Consider the following 22,316-nt stretch of genomic DNA (forward strand, 5'->3'; position numbering starts at 1 on the left):
CATATCCTTTAAAAATAATTTTAAAAAAAATGTTCTACAACCAAAACTTTTTTAAAAAAATCCATATAGTACCAATGACTGTCACGGTTTTAGCACACAATTTCTAATTAAGCCATTTACTGTACAAGGCTCTTGAATTTTTTCATGACAGAGAAAAATGGGGGAAACACATAGTCACACATAATCTTGTTCAATAGTAAACAACCCTAGTTTAAGTAGCCTAATATTAAGGTTATCCAACATACTCCATACCAACTATCAGCCTAACTTTGCTATTCCTTAACAATAAGGGTTGACATTTTCTCTGCTAGATGCCTGACTCAGCTCAATGTGTTGTTTTTACTTTTTTTTTTTTAATTTAAAATTTCAACAGAAGTTGTGGTTCTGCTTTTTCTTAGACCAAAATGAGAAAGAAATGTATATGGCTTTATTGTCAAAAACAGGGATTTTTTTTTTTTAACCTGCAAAAAAATTTCCTGTTCCTTTATTTTAGGTAAAAGATATGATAGTTGATTGTTTGTATTAGGAATGTGTTTTATTATCTTTGAGACAATCTGCATATGTTTAAGTGTTAAAAAAAAGATCTAGAAGACAAATGGAATTGTTGGGAGACTGGGATTTATTTGTAACTAAACACTTTATAACTTGGAGCTGAACAAAAATCTGATGCAGCTTCAGATCTAGGCACCTAAATCCCATCTTCTAGGGAGGCCCTGTCATTGATACACTCACCTTTATCTTCTTGAGAAGGAAGGAACCCGATGCATCCAAAAGTAGCTGGGAAAAGATGCGTGTGTACCAGAATGTTAAAAATTACGCTAAGAAGCCCAAAAAGAGGGAAAGGAAATCCGGCTTCGTGGACTGGCTGAAAGGGAAACTTTGGCTGGGCTGAAATGAGGAGGGGAAGTGGCATGGAGAATCATCATATTGGGTGAAAACCTAAGGAGACAAGGGCTGAACACAGTACTGTGTAGAGAAATATTAAAAATGGTGAGAAAGACTGGAAGACCTGCCATCTGTCTTTCTGTGACAAAACAGCCTTAGACTGGTTGAATGGCATGCGTTAAGTTCTTGTGAAATGCAATAACTATGCATGGTTTTCAACTGTTCTTCAGTTACGTAGAGCTTCCATCAGTATGTGTAATACATTGAGATTAACACTATGTTACTGAGTTACGATACAAGCTTCTGTGGAATACATTAGGACAGAGCTTTGACTGTGATTTTGTGTGGTTTAATTTTTATTTTTTCTTACTATATATAATACTCTTTAGTTATGCTATTGCATACTGCTTCAGTTGTTTTCCACTGATTTCCTGACAATGCAGTGTTGGTAACACAAATGTACAGGACAGCATGGACAAGTTAAGTCTATTTTTTTTCTTTCAACTTTTGAGTATTTGCCTCTAACTCTAGCAATACTAATTTAATGTACTTTAATTTGCTGTTTAATGTACTGTAATTACTAAACTTTTTTCTGAAAACTCATCAATAAAAGCTCTCCAATTTGAAAAAAATACCCTAATCCCTACTACTCTCAGATCTCATGTTCTTCTGGGGTCTGAAGCTCATTCTTTGCCATCTTCAGTCCTGAATGTCTGTCTTTAGGCATTGGTCCCTGAAGAACAGACCTGAAGGAAATGTGTTTTCCCTATTGCTTGTAGTGTGAATTAGTCCAATTTTTACTATGATTTGAAGTTGGGAAAGAAGAGAAGATTTGGGCGTCTAAGAATACAGTAAAACCAATCCTTTACTGAGTGAGGAATCAGACAGAAATATGAGCCATCTGATCTCCAAGAAGAGGTACCCACCTGGGCAATGTGGTACCAGCAATAGTACCCACAACCAGCAATGTTGCCAGGAAAGAGAGTCAAGAACCAGCCTCATACACAGATGTTATAGTGCATTTCTCATAGAAATATCCTTTCTAGATATTGACATTTGGCTGTTACATGTTGCCAAACATGCCCTATATGGCAACAGCTGCTGAGCTTACTCTTCTATTGAACAAGGAAGATGAGCAATAAATAAATTAGAGATATTAACAAAACCAGAAAGCATTACACAAGCTCATATCTTACCTAATTTGAAATGATTTATTAAGAGGATATGTATATTGAGAGTTTATTCACTTAAATAGCTTCACTGGATTTAGAGATGCTGCTACCACAGCTGAGAGCTGAATATAGATATTCTTTAGAATGGATCTTATTTTAAAATGCCAGAGATTATTTAAAATTAATTATTCTGAGTATTAAATACATTTTCTGTAACAGACTAGTGTTTAAGAATTCATTTCTTGTGAAATCTCTTGATATATTTTCATTAGCAGAAGAGAAGAATAAATATCTCCTTTTTCAGTATGCATCAGAATATGGTATCCTAACAGCATGTGCAGACAAAAGTGTAGGAAGAACAAATCGATAATTCCAACCCCAGTATTTCACTTCCATAGTTTCCATTAATTAAAATATATCTGGTTTATATTCTTTTTCAAAATGTTGGTTCATGTATCATCTTAAGCACTTTCCAAAATTGAGGGCTAGAAATGTAATACCAAATGTAATATAATCTCTAACATAAATAGTTGGCTTAGGTTTTTTTGACTTTATGGATAAACAGTAGCTACCATTGGCTGATGTAAAATACATTGCTATTAAGAGAATTTAGCTAAACAAACTGAAAGTAATTCAATAATGCCAAGGAAGCTAGTATACCTTTACATTGTTTAACTAGACTTTTCTTGCATTGCATCACTAAAGTGTTGATGGGAATAGTTGTTAGCAATATTCATCTCTAAACTGATACTTTTCACAGTTTAAATGGAAGGATAAATGTTCATGTTCACCATCTTTTCTGCTCACAATTGATATGTCTCAGGTGTTTTAATGAAATTTCTCTCAGTGCACTCCTGAAGCCAAGCAGGAGGACAGTTGGGCTGACAGGGACCTCTTTTAGGTGGTTTGGAATTGCAGCAATAGTCCTACACTACCATCTCCAGCAGTCTGGAGTCTGCTATGCCTTGCAGCTTGGGAAACTGATCTACTCCAAAAACAGAAGGAGAACGAAACATGCTCGATTTTCTAGTCAGCTGCAGTTTGGTCCATGCAAAGAATGATGCTTAGCTTCAGTTTCTAAGAAGTTTTATCAGTTCTCCCTATAGTGAGTTTTTACTTCAGCTTCAGAAAAGCAAGTTCATACTGTCATAAGAGAGCAGAGAAAACAAGATTCTCTTTATATGTGTAATATTGTAATTAAGTCCATACTCTTTGTTCTGCATCTCAATTCATATATGTCTTTTAAGAATCAGTTTTCTTGTGATATATTTAATATAGTAAAGGCTGTTGCATCTGTAGATTCTTAGCTGTCCAGATTTTCAGAGGTGTCAATAGTTGCGATGTCCTTCTGAAAGCACAACTTGTTTAAAAAAAGATGCAAGTCTTGCATATGTAGGTGACTTTTGTCATCTGAGTGAAGATCAGTATTTAAAAAACATGCAAAGAACTCAGCATGTATTTTCTCAAATGTGTAATGTATGCAGAAATGAAAGCTATTTTTCATAAACATGAAAAATGTCTCTTTCTGTCTCTTGATCTACAACACCACCTTCCTCTTCTCCAATTTCCTAGTTAGTTTGTGCATTATAACAAGACCTATGATGGCCTTCAAATAGGTGGATATTTTTAAAAGAAATGAATAAGTACATAAAGATATTTTCATATAACATATTAGTATGAAAATTATAGTTCTGTGTTATGATTATTGTTCTTTTTGGATGAGGCATCTTGGTAAGAATGCCTTTTGTGATTAATTCGAAGGATCTTTTATAATAGATAAGTGTAAAGGAGCCAATATTGGTTTGGAAGTCAAAAAGTATTATAAGTATAATAAAAAGTTGGTTAGAAAGTTTCTTTCCAGAAGTCTGTGATGATAATTAGGCATTCATTTTATTGGTACCAAACTTTAAGCTAGACATGGACATGTATCCTTATCTTAATGCCTCAAGACCAAAATTTTAAGAAATGTTATGTATTTTGCAGCTGGAGCAAGAATCCAAGTGTTAATATGCTTTGGCTAGAAGTCTGTCTAACAAGAGAAACTCTTCATGGTAGCTTCCTAGATGGATCGGATTTTTCATCAGTACTTGAAAGATGCAGAAAAATGTTTTCTGCTTTGGTTTTCCTTCTACAGAAGTAAACATATAGCAGTTTGCTTGTTTAGATTCTAGTGGGAAAAAAACCCACATTTAAAACTAATGTAAGGGATGCGGTACTTTTTGCAGCAAAAATAATAGCATTGTAATCTTCTATAACAGAATAAAATGCAAATATAATACTTTTGCCGTTTCAGTTCTTGTATAGTGACACTCCTAATGTTAAACTTCTTTAAAGATCCAGTCACTAAATTATGTCAAAATTTTTTTGTAAAATAGATAATATCTATTGGAGTTGATGCTGCTTTATACAATTTAAGTTGCATAGTTTAGGTATATCAATAGTAGGAGCTTTATTGTTGAGTCCACAAGTGCCCTTTTACCTTGTGGGTACTTGGTGAATACATCCCGTACTGTTGTACCTGCGTGCTTGTTAGTGCTCAGGCTCACTTGCATACTTCAGTGCAAAGTACTGTTTTCAGGACATTCTGTAGATGTCCTTCAAATTTTGAATCTTTTAAAATTACCAGTATTTTGATTACATTTGCATGCTGCCTATATGCCATACTATAAAGTTACTGATTATAAAAAAAATTGCAAGTATATCTCAGCTAAAAATTAAAGTCTTGTTCTACAGGCTTACCAACTGAAACTGGAATAATAAGCAGTGACAGTATTTTTAAAGCTAGTAAAGTCCCCAGAAAATGCAGAAATATTCTTAAATATATTTCAGAAAGTGACTAACCACCTAAAAGGCAACAGTACACTATTATCCTATTAAAAAAAACTACCAAAAAAAATAGTTTTTAAGACTTTGACCTAAAGTATTTGTCCTAAGTAACTTTTCAGAGGCTATTGAGATTTGAGTCTTACAGTGAAACCTTCTTAATTTGATATTGAATTGAATACTGAAACAAGTCTCACTGTTTGTCTGTTATCACATGTTCAGTTTTTCCACAAGGTATTGCTGAAATTGCTCTCTTCCACCAGTTGAACTACATTTCCCGCTAAAATTAGTATTTTATTAATTCACATACATGATTATTTTATTAATAGTGGATATTTCATAATATCTTGAAAAAAAATTAGTAGTTCAAGATGCATTCCATTAGGGTAATCATATAATTTGCATTGATACTGGAAAGTCAAAAATACAGTATGCTGCAGTTCAAAACTTGTTCATCCAAATATGTTTTGATCTAAGTCCAATATATTGCTGTTTTACACAAGCTTTTGTAGTTGTACGAGTGATGTATTAGGTTGTAGCTTACTCTCTTTTTAAATTATTCTTGTTTTCCAACTTTTTGAAGCACCTTCCAAATGTAACGCTTTAGATTTTTTTAAAAGGCTACCAATTTGAAGTCATTTCCTCTAGAAAAAATGAGTTCTTTGTACATTTTCATCTTTTAACATTAGTTTAAATGTTACAGTAAGCAAACAGGCACGTAAACAGGGTTTAACACTAAAAATGTCACACAATAGCTATTGAATTCATTTTGCACATGGTTATTATTTAAGGGTATAATTGAATATGCCACTGAATGATGGTAGAGCAGAAAAACCTAAACTTAAATTCCTTATAGCTTTTTCTGTATGTCCTTATATTATTTTTATAGGTACAGTTACTGATGTATAAAAAAGGTTCTTTGCTTTGCTTTCCCTTTTGTAGTTGTTTGAGATCACAGTGCCTCTTTCTCAAGGCCCCAAACCTGTAACCGTCAGTTTTGCCAATCACACGTCCTGCCGATGCATGTCAAAGTTGGATGTTTACAGACAAGTTCATTCTATCATAAGACGTTCCTTGCCAGCAACACAAACTCAGTAAGTATGAGACTTGTCTTCCTTTTCACATTGAGCAAGCCTCCTTTTCACATTGAGCAAGCTTCTATAATTAGATTTAAAATATTGCTGGAAGCTTTCACAATTAAGATAGACTTACTAGGTGAATTACACATTAGTAGTAGCAGAATGCATGTTACAAAGGAGCTAATATTGTTTTACATGAAGGGAACGTTACTGAAGTAACATCACCTTTTTACCCAGTGAATAAACTGGGGCTAGATGATTTAAAAATTAAGAATAATTTTTTGTGGGGCTTGTTTCATGCAAAGAGCTATAATGCAATTGAGGCTTAAAAGGAAACATCAATAAAATCAACTTCTTTAAAAAAAAGTGATCAAGAAAAGCTAAAATACTTACTTTTGCAAATAAGGAGTAGACAACATTTCTCTCTCAAACTGTATTTTCTTATTTAAAATGCTGTTAGAAAAAAGACCTGGTTTTAAGGAATCTTTAACTACAAGTCTTTTTGTACATCTTCATATGCCAGAGGTGAAAATAAAACAGAATGGGAAGGGAAAATAAAGGGTTCATTGGCAGTCCACACAATTAGCATATTGATTTGTTTGGTGATTTTGAATGAAAAGAGTCACAGAAGAAATCTGGCATTGAAGTAGGTGTTACTGAAACACTTGAAGAAATCCTTCCCTTCAATTTAGAGGACTGAGTGATGATTTAATGATGTATAAATATTTGGGAGGCCAAAAGTATGTAACAGACTAACAGTTGCTTTATGGAAGAACCAATGACTAGAAGCTGAACTGGAATTAGTTGTAGACATTTTTAATAAGGCGAGTGAATAGTGCAAAATGCCTAGAGATGTAAACTAGGTTTTTTTCTCTGTGTTTTCATTCAGTTCAAGTCTGGATGTTTTGTGACATGTTCCAGCTAAACATGGACTATATTCTATTTGAATTAAAATTAATGAATTTGTTCATCAAAACACAGATCATAAAGAGTAGATTTGAAAGAAATTAAGAAATAAATGTATTAATAATTTAATTAATTGTATAATTAACAGATTATAAAAAATCAACCCAAGAGTCAATAATAAAGTCAAATTATGCTGACTGTTGGCAGCTTCTCAGTGCTTCCAGATTAAGAGCAGTTGTAATTACCATTGCAAAAGTTTATTCTAGCCAGGAAACAGCTACCTGTAGCTGTAAGTAAGGGAAGTAAGCATACAGATACAAGACTTTGACCAGCACTCACAGGTAGCTGGCTGTCTTGTGAGTAAGGAATCGTGCTTCAACAAAGGTAAGACAGAGTGATACTAGACCAGAATATATACAGGCCTTCTCTACTGTTAAGTACTGTCTTAGTTTAAAATCTATGTTTAAAAGTTTAAAATCTATGGCTTTTTACAATAAAATAGAAAAAAACAAACAAACAAAACCAAGCTGAGTGTTCCTAGATTCTAGAAGGAAAAGTAAAGATATCTGCATATTCCTGGTGGGTGCCTGGATGCTTTTCAGAACCCCATGGGGGTTTTTTAATTCATATTAAATTTCTTGATTTCAACTTCTTATTTTACCTTAACATTTTTATTTATAGGTTTGAATGCTAATGAAAATATTGTAAAGCCAAAACTTGGAAATGTATTTTCTTGAGGCAGATCTGCATGTGTGCATGTGTTTATTTACAAGCTCCTTTTAACAGAAATATAGTAACGGCTTTCTTATTTATTACTGAAAAGAAAAGTCAAAGAGTATAATTTCTGGTTTTAGGGTAATAACCTTGGGATCTAATAAGAATTCAAGGCTGGATTATGCCACAATGCACAGGCACATGTTAGAAGAGAGAAATGACATGTAAGATAGAATACAAATAGTCAATCTTTTTTTATATTAAATATATTTTCTGCACAACTTTATCCTGAGAATTAAGGTCTAGGTCTTTGCCTGTTATCTAACTTTTTCCCTTATAAAAACTAGTAGCTACCTCTGTATACTTGTGGACTTGAGACATGTCAGTTCATGTTAACCAGTGTTTCAGAATACCTCTTGGATTAATGGTATCTTAAATTGTACTATTCTCTGTTTATATAGAATGCTATCAAGACATGCAACTGAGTTACAAGATTGCCACTCTGTTTTAGAAGTTTAGCAATTTGCGGGAGCGGGGAGCTGAGGGGCCTTAATATACACCATTCAGATCAGGTCTCTATGATGACCTTTTTTTCCCATGGTTTGTAGGTAGTCACAGAGCTCATAAGCATATCTTAGACATGGTTTGGATGTATGTTGTACACATTAAAAGTTTCCCCCTTTTGTGAATTATCTGTCCTGACACTGACAGGTAACAAGTTAGCATGGTGCTTTTTTTTTTTTTCAGTTGACAATGATTTGGAAAGAGGTAGTGAAATTTTCTGAAAAGTGGTTTTGCCTCTGATTTTTTTTTTCTAGCCTTCCCAAACTTTGCTAAAATGTTACAAAAAGTCATTTTAAAGTTTAAGCCATATCCCCCAGTAATTTTCTGTACTAACAATGAGAGTACGATTTGTAAACGAGCGGTTCCAGTTCCTTTTTCTGGGTGTCTCCAACCCTGATGCTGAAATACATATGATTCTCTTCAAGTTCTGGTAACCTGGGTTTTGTATCAACACTGTCTTCTTATGGGTCCGAGTGCACTTGGTGTTTTCTTCATACTGTCATCCTGGCTTCCTTCTGTAGTTAGTGTTAAACGCTCCTGGCTAGAGCCAGGCTGTTCCAGGTGTGAGGGTTTTTTTAAAAAAAACAATACAGTATGTCTGTAAATTATCTGTACTATTTCTCAAGCAGAAATCAGGAGGCAGGCAAAAGGGCATATGTGCCAAGTGAGGGAGCAAGAGTGAGATCATTAGCAGTATGAAATCAGGAAACACCAACTTGATAAAACATGAGGCGATGCAGGGTGATGTTAAACTACTGCAGTCTTTACAAGCAAAAGAGTCGTTTAATGTGGTGAAGGGGAGTGGTATACTTGAACGAGATCACGGAAGAATGTCCCAGCACCTGCATTTTTGAATGTATGAGTAATGGTGCTCAGGGGAAGGAAAACTGCTTAAAATTTGTAATATATGTGCTGCCTTAACAGATGAGGATTTTAGAAATACTAAAGAAACAATGAATAAATGACACATCCTGCATGCATGAAGTTAGGCATGACTTGTTGAAAGTTGTAATGTCACCTGTGGTGATAAAGAAATTGCAAGCAAGGAAGATGAGATAATACATATAAATGTTCTATCTGTAGTGCACCTACTAGCTAAGTTCAGTCATTCTTCAAAAAGGCACCAGCTGCTCTTAGGATTTTTTGCTTTCTTTCGTACCGCTACCCTGGCTGCAAAACTCTACCAGGTAAAGAGAACTAAACTGTTAAATTGTTTATTGTCTTTCATTTCTAAAGTGAAGAGGCATCACTGCTGAAGTCCAAATCTTTAGATTCAAGAAAGCTGTCCAGGATTTGAGTGGCTGATGGGGAGTTAGTTAGTGGCACGTAACTTTCACATAAAGGGGGAAAGAATGTGATAAGCTGATTTTATTTTAGAAATTAGAGTTTTGTCTACAGCATTCATTCAGAAACTATTATCAGCTGTCCTTTGACATCTATATGTGTGAAAACATTTTTGTACTTCAAAAAATAACCTGGAAAATTATGCCTGCTACCACCTATGTGGTATCTGGCGGGTAAGTACTTTTTATACTGGTCTATTTTCTATATAAGACTTACATTCAAGCGTTTAGATCTGTTTCCAAACTACGCTGGGAAAGTACAAATATCAGCTTCTAAAAGGTAGAGCTAAAACTTTTAACTAAAACTAAGGAGAACCTTAATTAGTAACAGAGTTGACAGGAGTTAAAAATAATACTATGAATGAAGCTCTTTAAAAGGTTTTTGTAATGGAGGGAAACAAAAGTAATCAGCACCTACAATCAATTTTTTTTTTCCTTGAGTTCTTATGGTAGTAAATCAACAGTATATTTCATTCTACAGGTGTCATGTGGCAAACAAAACCTGTCCAAAGAATCATATTTGGAATAATCAAGTTTGCAGATGCTTGACACAGCATGATTTGGGTTTCTCTTCTCACCTTGAAGATTCTGGTAAGCAGTTTTGCTTAAAGGATTAAATGTAGTTCCATGTTTTGATTTACCTAAAGGAGAAATTAAAACATGAAAAGTAAATAGCTGAATCTTCTTCTTTATCAAAACTATTACTGGTTGTTGCCTGTCTTTTGACGTATGTTTTTTCTTAAAACACCTTAAAAGGTGTGAGTTTGCTATCATTTCTTCATTTAAAAATAGGTGAATGGGTAGACACAAAATTCTAGTAACTGTGCAACTTCTCTGCTGTATTCCTAGACACATCTGAAGGATTCCATATTTGTGGACCAAACAGAGAGCTGGATGAAGAAACCTGTCAATGTGTCTGCAAAGGAGGCGTGCGGCCCTCAAGCTGTGGACCTCACAAAGAATTAGACAGATCATCATGTCAGTGCATGTGCAAAAACAAACTTCTCCCCACTTCCTGTGGGCCCAACAAGGAATTTGATGAAGATAAGTGCCAGTGTGTGTGTAAAAAGACCTGTCCTAAACATCAGCCACTAAATCCTGCAAAATGCATCTGTGAATGTATAGAATCTCCTAATAAATGTTTCTTAAAAGGAAAAAGGTTCCATCACCAGACGTGCAGGTAAAAACTCAGTCTTTAGCCCTTTCATTATGTTTAAGGTATAAAATTTTGGCTGTGTTGTTAGCTGTCTTGTTGGTTTGCTTTGTAGTCTTAAGTAAACAGTAAGCCTCTTTTCAATTCAGTTTTATCTTCTATGACTTTTATCATCTCTGAGGAACATACTAGGCAGAGTAAGTATTTTAAAGCCTGTTTAGTTTCTTGTACTCTTACTACTACTTCATGCGATTCTTTTTTTCTTTTTATGAAAATGAGCTATAAATTCAAGTTCCCTGGTTTTTTATGCTACTTAAAATCCCACTCTGTTTTTCCCAAGAACTGAATATTGCAATTCAAATAGCTCAAGTATTCCTAATTAGATTTCAGGGGTTAGTTCTGAAGATACCATCATTCACTTTCACTTCCTAAATTTCTGTATATTCTTCATTTCACTTAACTGATACTAAAGATTTATGAGTGCACAAAAAGTCTTTTATAGCTCTGGGTGACTTCTGTGAAAAGTAGACATATATAACTATAAAACAGACTGCCCACATTCATCATTTAAAATGGGATTTGGTCAGGAAGAAAACTGCAATTTCTTTATATATCACAGGAGCTTTTCCTTCCACAACTGCTACACCCATAGCGGTAGCAGTCTATATATAAAAATGTAAGTGACTTTAGGTTCTGAGAAACAAAAAATATTATTTCTGCTGTGTGTATTTTGTGAGGAAAGCTTTCCTGTAAAGTGAATTTGTTAAAACAGAAACAGTGCCATCTGGAGCAGAAAGATCGCTTATTAATATATGGGAATTATTTCTATTATATTAATGGCAAATAACAATTCTAGAAAAGTTCAGGCACTGGAAATGGAAAATAACAAATTGGGACATTTAAATATCTGTGGTAATTTGTTGCTTTTCAAAAGTAAACCTTATGTATTTTTTTAATGTAATATGTAATTATTTGGGATAAATATATTGCCAGATATATGTACATTAGTTCATCTTGAATAAAGAAAAAATGTCTAATATTAGGAATGACACCTGTGCTGAAGTCTGTAAAATAGGGGAAAAGATTAATAATAACTGGCATTACCTGTTTTCCTATGTTTGGCCTTTTGAGTGGAATAGCAGAGTTGTTAGAAACATAAGAAGTAATTTCTTCTCTATCATTCAGTTTTCATTTCAATTTATGTTTGCAGAGGAAAAGAAACCAGCCTGATTACATGAGCTTTAGCATATTCCAACGCCTTAGCACTGCTCTTCCAGCAGTGCTACACATATAAACTATGTGTATTTTAAAAGAACATTCACAACTGGAAAAGTCAGGCATTAAAAAAGCTAAAAAAATGCCATAATAAATATCTGATGCCACCTCTATTGATTTAAAGACTTAGTATTTGAAGTGAGTTGAGCCCAGTTTTTCTCTGTGGTGTTGTGGTTGAATACCATAAAGAATTTGAATCGCTTTCTTACTTCCAAGGACAGTGTGATATAGGATGTTTTTAGCTGTTTATCTTTTCAAAGCAGTTCATCTTTTGTGTGGAGAAAGAAAGATTTGTCTGCATATGGTGTTACTCTATAGCTCTACAACTGATAGCCCTGTCAGTTAGCACTGTCAACAAAAATAGAGGATGCAATCTCTCCTCCTCCTTAAGGAAGGACTTAGCATAGGCTTCTCACATTTTGGCTCTGTCCCCCACAAGCTTTCTCTAAAAGGAATAAGAACCCTGCAACATCCTTGTGTCTTTGAAAAAAAGATCCTTTGGTGTTATGAGACCACAGAAATGGAGGTACCACTCTAACTTTGTGCAAGATGCCTGAGACCCAGACATGAGCAGAATACTGTAGCCATGTCCTAGGGAGCTCCCCGTGCAGAGAAGTAGTCCTTGTAGGTTCTGGTTCTGAAGCACCAACGTTTTTATGCACTGGACCTAAAATGACTCTGACTCTAATGTTATACCCTGCTCCAGAGGGAAGGAATACAAAGTCATTTACAAAGCACAGGATAGGAAGAAAAAGAAAAAAAAAAAAGCAAAATACCCACCATCAAGCATACGGGCTTTTAAAGTGATCATGCTGTTACCACCACTAAAAGTAGCATTTCTATTTTGATTTCATCTATGGAGTTGTTAGACTGCCCAAAATGACAAACTGGAGCATTCAGTAGCAAAAAATCATCATTACTGACCATAGAAAGAAAGTTGCCACTGACTCACCCAGAACTATACATATTGATTGAACACCTCTCTTAGTTCCAGCATGCTCAGGTTGTCCTCATCGAAACAGACGTCTGTCACATGAAAGCTCTCTGTAAACAACATTCGGCCCAAATCTTTTGACCTGGTCTATTGTTCAGCAGAGTTTCCTAAGTAAATCTCATGTATGTATTTACAATGACTCTGCTGCTATGCACCCCGTGCTATCACCTCAAAAATTTATTTTGTCAGTTTCGGCAGGACCATATAACTAGACACCTCAGCTGCAAAGCATTTTAGAGGAGGAGAGGGACTTTCTTGCTCTGTCAAAATGTCCTAAATAAGGGTAAGACTGCAGTAACCTGACCTTGATTGCTGCTAGATGCAAACTCACATGTGAGAGATGCTTTATAGCACTCAGCTGTAAGTTAAGATGAAGTTCACAGTTCAGTAGGAGGCATGAATCCTAAACAAAGTGAACTGCTCAAATTTAATGATTACATGATTGCTTTTCATTTTGTACACCATGTCAGAGGCGGGTGAAAGAGTTTGGCTTTCTCTTTTTTTTTCTTTATCTTTCTCTTATTTCATTTTACGGTCATTCATGACATGAAATAGTCTAACTTTCACGGCAGAAACAGGCAAAAAGGCAAGTGAGTTCAGTGTTTCATCCATTGCATCTCTATGGAGTACCTTTTTCACAGAACAGACCTACTACTGGTGGCCTGTTTGAGCAGAGTATTAGATCCTTTGGCATACATGTTTGTTACCTTTTACCACTGTTTCCAAACTTTGTTGCACAAAAGATCAGTAGGGCTTTGAGAGATTCTCATGAGCTGTTACACTGATCTCAAGTATCTATATTAAGTGGCACAAAATAATGTTACTCCCTTAATTACAGAGACCACACTGGTGAACTAATCTATGAATAATGACATTGAAAACACTGAACAAGAAATGTCATGTTTGCAGTTTTCCTCATTCCTTATTGTTTTCCTCATAGCCAGGTTCATTGGTTGAAGTAACTGGCATGAATTAATGTAACTTTAATCCAGACCTCATATCATAAACAGATTATTGCAAAGTAGTAATATGGTCTCCAAAACAAGCACACAACATATTAACTTATCTGCAACAATAATAAGAGTAGACGCAAGCCTGAAACAAGAATTATCTAGAGAAGAGGATAGTGACATTGCCTTAATATAGTGTACTGTAGTGACTTTGAACTGAAGTAAGTATGAATTATAGTAATAGATCATAATATCAGTGTTTCACAAACAGGCACACATTATTTAAACACAAGTTTTAAGTATAACTGTGTTGAAATTCAAAACATATACTTTTGTCTTTTGACTCATTGCCAGCGTCTGAAAAAAAACCCAGACTTGTACTTTGTCTCCCATTATACACCAGAAAGTATTTAGCATTGTTATTGTAAGGTTATTTTAGGTCAAGCTCTTGTTTTAATAGAAAAATAAAATAGGAAAAGGAAGAGTTCAGGGACAACCACAGATACTATCTTTGTATAAATTCTATTTTTCAGTCAAGGAATCTGTGAAGAAAAATTTTGCTGCTTCTTAGGTAGATGTGACTTGTGGTTTAATTTGCTATTTCTATTAAACTTATTTTAATCAAATAGGGACTATTTCTGTTCTTTTTCCTTTAAGATGTATCATAAACATGCAGGCTCTGATCTTACTTCAGAATGCACATGGATGTGATATGAAGTGTAGATATATTCCCACTGGCCTCAGAGAGTGGCTATAGGAGTTTGCAACTTGAAAGGAAGTATATTCCGAGTTTCAAGATCAGAGTCACAGCATAACATATGTAGACAGATCTCTCTCGGGCTTATTGCATTAGTGAATAAGGTGAGAAACAGTCCTGGGTAAGAAGACAGTAGGTTTGATTATCTCCCGATTCTGAATTGCCACCTCAAACTGACAGCATGCAGTAGGTCATAACAAGCTCATCTGAGTAAAAAAAAATATTACTGTATTTTCAAAATTAAATTTAAAAAAATACTACTTAAGATTAGAATGTGACTATACCAGGCAATATGTTAAAAATATTCATGAGTATCTGTTGCAAATAGAATAATTTCTTTTCAACAGCATTCATTATTTTTTCATTATCTTTTGTGAAGAATAGTCCGATTAAAAGTAGTTGCAAGAACATAAACAGAAGTTAAAAGATAAGTATTTGTAGAAATTAAATATCCCATTGAGAAATGGCAACCTAAATGCACACAGTTTTCTACTCCAGGTTAATATAAATGATCATGTTATATTAATGCCCACTTTTTTTTTATTTCTTTAGTTGTTACAGACCACCATGTACAGTCCGAACGAAACGCTGTGATGCTGGATTTTATTTTAGTGAAGAAGTGTGCCGCTGTGTACCCACATATTGGAAAAGACCACTTATGAATTAGTGAAGAGAGCACTACTTGCTATTTTGGTGTACATTTTTCCATTAGAACAAAAGAGCAACAGAAACTTTGCTAATATTTGGAATTAAATGTTCACCAGAGACCATGTGGGGCTTTCAGAGACAAACTCATTGTGCTTTTCTCAAGATGTGGAAAGCAAATGTAGAAAATAACTGGGGTTCATGTTTTGTAAAGAACTCAATAAGGACTTATTTTCTGCCAATGACCAAACAGCCTAGGTTCTCCTTCTTGTGATTTTTTTTTTTTTAAAGAGATAATGACTATATAATTTATTTCCACTAAAACCATTGTGCAGCATTTCTGTTTATAGCAGTAACAATTGTTAAAGCTCACTGTGATCAATATTTTTATATCATGCAAAGTATGTTTAAAATAAAATGGAAATTGTATTATATAATGGTGAGAATGTTTAATCACCTGCCTAAAGAAAGGAACTGCAATTCAGCTTTATTATCAGGGTTCTTAAAAGGGGGAAAGGCGATTAAGAGAAAGCACTTTTATGAAAGGAAGAAGACTACAGCCATTTTCTTATACCTGTTGTATATGTCATTTGAAGTAGAAAGAGTGATAGTTCTGTCTCTAGAATGAAACTAGCAAAGCAAGTACAATTAATAACTAATGAAAATATTGGAGATCCTGTACATTGTCCAAGGATAAGGACTATGTCTAAAGGACAGCAGCAACTACTCACATTCCAATATATTTACCTTCTATTTTGTTTGTTGTAAGCATTTCTAAAGAATAATATAAAATAATGTCTATTGAAGGTTATTAGTATGAAAGTGGAAATGTCAGCTATGCTTTTTATTTAGTATTACAGGCTATATTGTAAAATCTACAAGTAAATAATTCAGAATGCTTTGATGCACTTTACTCTTTCATATAGTCAATCCAATATCTTGATCAACAATATATGTGTGTGAAAAAATACATTGAAGGAAAAAAATACAATTTATATTCCAATGGGGGCATGAAAGGACTTCTACAAGCCTGGTATGGATTGACATAATCTACAGAAAAAATTGTCAGGACTTCTCTTTATTAAAGAGAATGCAAAATCAAATATCTACAGTTCTAAAAAGAGGTAAGATTTTCAACTTGCATGGGAAGAACAGTGTGCAAAGAACAATCTATTCAAAACTAAAATAGTTCAGAAGTTGGAAGAAAGTCGTTAAATTATGGAAACTTTATTGGGTGAAGAAGTGAAACAAGAAAAGCTGCAAAGCAAGATTTTTGTGACAGAAGTGAGTGTGCAGAACTCTGAAAATAATTTTAGGTGTCAGTACTGGTTCTAAGCAGCTGTTCTTAAAAGTTATTAATGAAATAGTATTATTTCTGATTATTTCCTAGGCAGCTGGGGGGGTGCTTTTCTAGATTCTTGCCTATTTAGATATCAGAGTTCCTAAAACTGAGTGAAAGCTACTTTTAATTACTCAGTCCCCATCGTGAGTTGAGACAGTTTAACAAGTAGGCAGGATGAGAGGCAGTTTGAGAGTTCACATTTTCTACTGTATGTCTGGTGTCCTCAGTGTTCTTCCTAAGAGACCAGCTATTGAAGGTTAGGCATACAAATACTGAGGAATGTCTTTAGTACTATATTGCCTCAGCAATCAAATGCAGGTAGAATTCCTGATGACAATGTAATGTTGATACACAACTTTAGCTAGTATAACACCACAAAATTCGTATTGGTTAGATTAGTAGTCATGCAAATCATCAGTGTCTAAACTGGCACTGTCAATCTACTAGCAAAAAGTTAATAGAAAAACTTCATTCAGTATTACCAAAGATCCAGGCATCCACTTCTATATGTCAACTGCTTGAAGGAAGCATAAAATACCTAAGAAATCAATTAAAGAGGAAACTAATGAAGGCTTGAGAAAACAAACTGTAGGTGAAGCTCCCAAAATAAGCTTTTTAATTTCTATACAAGCCCAATACAGAAGAGAGGCAGTGAGGGAAGGACAAACCAAATCTGAAACCAGGAATAGGTGCTAAGCCAGTAACTAACAGATAAAATATGTACTTGTGGTTAAAAAGGAGGAGGGCACAAGTGAAGACAGAGCCAAACTGCATTCCAACAAGTAATTCTATGTAGATTATAAAAAGTGCATGTTACAATACTGTGAAAAAAAAAAAAAACAAACCAAAAAAAAAACAAAAAACCCCCCACCTACTAAACTGAGCAATGCTCATTTTACATGTCTAAACTATTTGACTAAACTCATGAAAACAGCGCTAATAAAACCATTCTGGCTAAGCAGATATTTGTATTTCTACTGAGCATGCTACACTCCAAAATGATAAAACCCATAAGGGTAGGGAAGGGAAGGCAGGGAGTTTGAAAATGAGAACACTGAACAGGAAGCTCCAATTTTATAACAAACATCAGCATTCAGTAAGAATTACTTTCCTGAATGCATTTTTTCAATTTCTTAACTTTCCAAATATTGAGACGTTTGGGCATAAAGTATGTAAATCACTAAGTGAAACTAAGATTTAAAGAAAGTAAACAGTTGACTTCTAAAACTTACCACAAATGAGGTTTATGCGTGAGCAAAGTGACTCGTCAACTGCTCTCAAAGGTATGCAGATGAGTATAATAATACATGCAAACAGTTGATAGCATTTTGTGGTAATCAGGCTCTCCAATTGTGCTTTACATGAAAATAGTGGGGTTTTTTTAAATGTATTATACACAAGAACACAGTAGATATCACAATTATCATCATTAGTATAGGCTACAGATTTCTCATTCTATGTAATAAAATGTGATTTGATTTACCTCAGTACTGTCACAAAATCATCTATATTTAACCAAGTGTTTATCCATGGAGAAATAGGGAGTGGTGGCCTAATCTGCATAGCAGGTCTTCCTTGCATCTATTATATAAAATAGCTGATAAATTTACACCATTTTCAGTTTTGAAGTGTTGTTTGATTATAATCTCCTTGCAATTTTCATCTTCATTTCAAATCTTAATTTAGTATTCTTAAAATATACAAAAAAATAGACTACACACCTTAAAAGAAGATATAAAAATATAGAAGATAATTCTATATACAAGTTATTCTGCACTGACTGAATAAAAAGCTTGCATTGTTATTTGTCTAAATGCCCTGTACCTTCTACAAAAATACAAGTGGGGGGGAGAGAATGAGCTCATGTAACTGCAGTAAATCACATTAAATAGTAAACAGACTTATGCTTGCATTTCATCAGGAGTTTACAACAGTTTCTGTACTCTTTCAATATTGTACTATGTGGAGACCAGAAATTATGCAGAGCAACACCTCTCTACCTGTATTAACAGAAGGACATACTATTTACAGTATGAGTGTTGTTATTCTGCTGACATGTTTGTTTAATTCATGTTGAACAAGTTGATAGTAAATCAATTCTCTTGGTTCTATTTGAAAGACCAGCATGAAATCTTGCATATGTACCATATCATCTTGAAAGGCTTAGTTGTAGGATCGCTTTCAGTATTCTCATTTTCAGTCTTCAGATCTCAGTGACAACTCCAGATGCCCTTGAATTTTAACATATCTCTCTCTCTCTCTGATTTTCTGGAAGCATATCTTACTATCACATCTATGCCAAAATCTAGGAATGGAATAATTTATGTAGCCAGTAAGCTCATCAACAGATTAGCCTGAGGAATAGATTATATTCTTTTAAATGTTATTTAATTTATATTTAATTTGGCAATATATTATTTAAAGATTATTTAATTTCTTCAATATTATTTAATTTGGCATTATTTGGAGGTACAAAATGTTGCCCTCATGTAAAAAAGTTTAAAGGTAATTGACTCAGCATTTTCAGAACTTTTATAATTTAGTCAATATGATATAGTAATGATTTTTATTTATTGAAAAAATGAAAATAATAGTTGATAATTTACTTCACAGCTTCCTTTTGTTCTCTTTCTCTTTTCCTTTCCCATTTCAGATAAAACATCTGGTAAAGAACACAGGACAACATTCTGATTGAGTGATGAAATACTAAGATCAAATGGACAAGGTATTTCATTTTTGTTAATGTAATAAATATGAAGGACTAATAAAATTAGGCCAGTTTAATGCAGGTTTAAGACATCAGATTATACTAGAGTTCTTAAAAAGCTGTGGATAGATCAACACATTTTTATAGAATAACATATCTGGACTCAGTTTATCTATATTTTCATGTCCAAATGTTGTAATTGAATCTGAACAGTAGCAAGCAGGAAGAGGTCACCAATTTTACAATAGCGTAGTTTCTAAAATTTCAGTAATTTATCATTATAAAAATGTATATTTTATCTACAGTCTGAAGCTATGAATCAGGGGACCTTACTTCAACTTGAGAATGTACTGAATTACGAAACATAGCGCATTCCAGAAAAAAAAAAAAGTCTTAAAACACAATGCTTTGCTCATTTGTATAAGCATTGCTGCTTGTGGCAAACCACTATAGAAATCTCTGAAAATTGTATATTACCATTTATTCCCTTTTCAGCAAAACATTGTCATGAAAATAATATCTTGTAGATAAAATTTTTCCTGGTTAAGGTACTGTATCCATTCCTGACAGACACTGACCTTCCAACTGAGTTTCAGCAAACCCTTTATCCACTTTCTACATTTATAATCAGTCCTATGTGGTCATTGAACTCTTCCCCTTTGCCCCCTTTCTCAACTTCAATTACTTCCTTTAGATTTCTGGACCATATCTCAGTCTCCCCATAAGAATATCTGCATTTCCCTTTCAGCCTTTCTCACATATCACTGTTAACTCTAACCCTTCCATCTCCCTTTTATATTCAATCTCTCACTAAAAATGGCATTGCTTTCCTCTCTATTACCATTAAGACCTCTCTCTTCTCTCTACTTTAAATAATCATGCCAACATGGGGATGAATATGTTTTTACGTGTCTAGTGATACTCTTAACTATACATACATGAAAGAAAAAGTGTTAAAAAGAAGTCTGAAACTTCACATTCCAAGTGTGCAAATCCAATCTGTTCAAGCAAATAATAATAATAATTATTATTATTACAGTTGAGAGCCTCTCAAAGCAAACTTGCAAATAAAAATAACAGATGCAGAAATCACCCTAGCAGATTATACTTGAAACATAAAAGACAATTTAGGATATCACCCTCCCTGTAAAAAACACAAGCTTTAATTCTGCTGGATGCCAGATACTATCTCTGCAGTCTAACATTACACTCATGCAGTCCTCAACAATGTCCAGCGCAGCATTTTGGACCTAAATTTGGCCTTGTAATTGATAGTATGTTCACACCTCATTCACACTGTGTGGAAAAAAATCCAGGGCTCAGGGGCAGGTAAGGAGACTTTTCAAACATATCAGAAAAAACCTGAGGCCTGCGCTCTTCCTTAGCAGACTCACCTCTACGCTTTACACAACTGTAAAGACAGATGAAAAATGACCACAGGATCCTTCCCGGAAAGATAATGCCATTTTTAAGGATAGATAGTATTGTAAGCTCATGATGCCTTCATAAGATGAACGTGCTTTTCACCAGACTGGACCCTATCCAGTAATTTGAATGCAGGGAGCTACCAAGTCACAGAACACTTTAGGCTCAACTTAGTCCATTGGTTAACAGGAAGGTAGATACTATATTGGTTTCAGTTGGTCCAATCAGTTTTTAAGAAACCATTTAAAAGATAGGTATTTTAAAATACAGCAAATAACCTGTTACTGAAGAACTAAAATACCTTGGACTCCTATTGCTTTCAGGAAAAAAAAAATAAATCTAAAACATATGAACAGACACACTGCCTGGAAGCTTTTCTGGAATTACACTCATGTAAAATTAAGGTAAGCTTAAAAAAAGCAAACTCCGAAATATTTTTCTGAGGTAAATCAAGTCAGTTACATGATGTGAAGATGTAGTACTAATATTTATTTCATTTCCAAATGATGAAAAAATAAAAATGTATGCTTTATGTAGAGATTAAGCATTTTTCAAAGGTAGTTTCCAGAAATAAGAGAGTGAGTTTTCAAATACACATTAAGTACATATGGTCTGATAACAGTTTCATATATTTATTTGCAAGAACAGAGTGCAGTGATGAGATGTTTTAATATCGCTGCAAGCATATGTATTAAAAAATCAGTATTCTTTTGAATAAAAGTAATAGTTATGCTTAGTTACAGTAATAGGTTACGCTTTAGATAATCCAAGCATTAGAAGTTCATGTATTCACTCAGTGCATTACTGCATTGGATTTATACTGTATTGTTTACAAACATTCAGATTTTACAAATCGTTGCAGTCACAAGTCTCTAGCTATTGAAGATCTACCAGTTAACATTTCTCTTTATTAATTAGTTGTCATTGTTCTTGAAAACATACAGGAAGTATATCTTATATTCTTTAACTGTAGTTTATTTTGAAAAATACTTCCGAAATAACTGTTTTTATTTTAGTAACTCTAACAATGATATGACAAAAAGCCCATAAACAACCTGTAGGTTAATAAAACTTCACCTTTCACAGCCTACAGTCACAGTTCAGTTATTCACTCTATCACCAGCCAGAGTCCTGCAGCACTGTGTACGTGGGTTCCTAAACCAACATACTCTCTGAGTGGTTTCAAGTCAGGCATGCAGCTGCAGCCACCAATGCTGCCAAGATCCTGGCTTCTTCTGTGACTTACACATAGGACAGCTTCTTGGACCTGCTTTTAGCGTAGACTGAAGGTCATCTGTATTAGGGGGCTTCTCAAAAACTCCCATGAAGAAAAATCAATACTCAGGAAAGCAAAAATAAATAATTGACTAAATAAATAAATAATTCTCTTGGCCTCTGAGAAGAACATCAAGAAGAGGTTAGCTAAAGGCAAGTCAAAACCAATACGTCTGCACGACACAGCTTGTTGCTGACATCACTGATTCTTTCTTCTGATTTAAATGGTATTATTCATTTTAATGGCATCACTGTAAGACTGTGATCAATCTTCAGAGTAGCAAGGCCTGGTAAATGTCATCAAGCA

General features: G+C 34.2%; 1 protein-coding gene across 3 annotated transcripts in view; it reads left to right on the forward strand.

Moving 5' to 3' along the window:
• The window catches only part of VEGFC (vascular endothelial growth factor C), an 89,108-nt gene extending 72,944 nt beyond the window's left edge, over positions 1-16,164 (forward strand). For all 3 annotated transcript variants that reach the window (XM_074822771.1, XM_074822773.1, XM_074822772.1), the window contains exons 4-7: positions 5,823-5,974; positions 9,968-10,077; positions 10,336-10,666; positions 15,168-16,164. In XM_074822771.1, the coding sequence (XP_074678872.1) occupies positions 5,823-5,974; positions 9,968-10,077; positions 10,336-10,666; positions 15,168-15,282 (708 nt within the window). In that variant the 3' untranslated portion in view covers positions 15,283-16,164. The remainder of the gene's footprint in view (positions 1-5,822; positions 5,975-9,967; positions 10,078-10,335; positions 10,667-15,167) is intronic.
• The last annotated feature ends 6,152 nt before the right edge of the window (positions 16,165-22,316 follow it).

Source organism: Strix aluco, chromosome 4 (genome assembly GCF_031877795.1).
Source record: "Strix aluco isolate bStrAlu1 chromosome 4, bStrAlu1.hap1, whole genome shotgun sequence".
Classification (NCBI taxonomy): domain Eukaryota; kingdom Metazoa; phylum Chordata; class Aves; order Strigiformes; family Strigidae; genus Strix; species Strix aluco.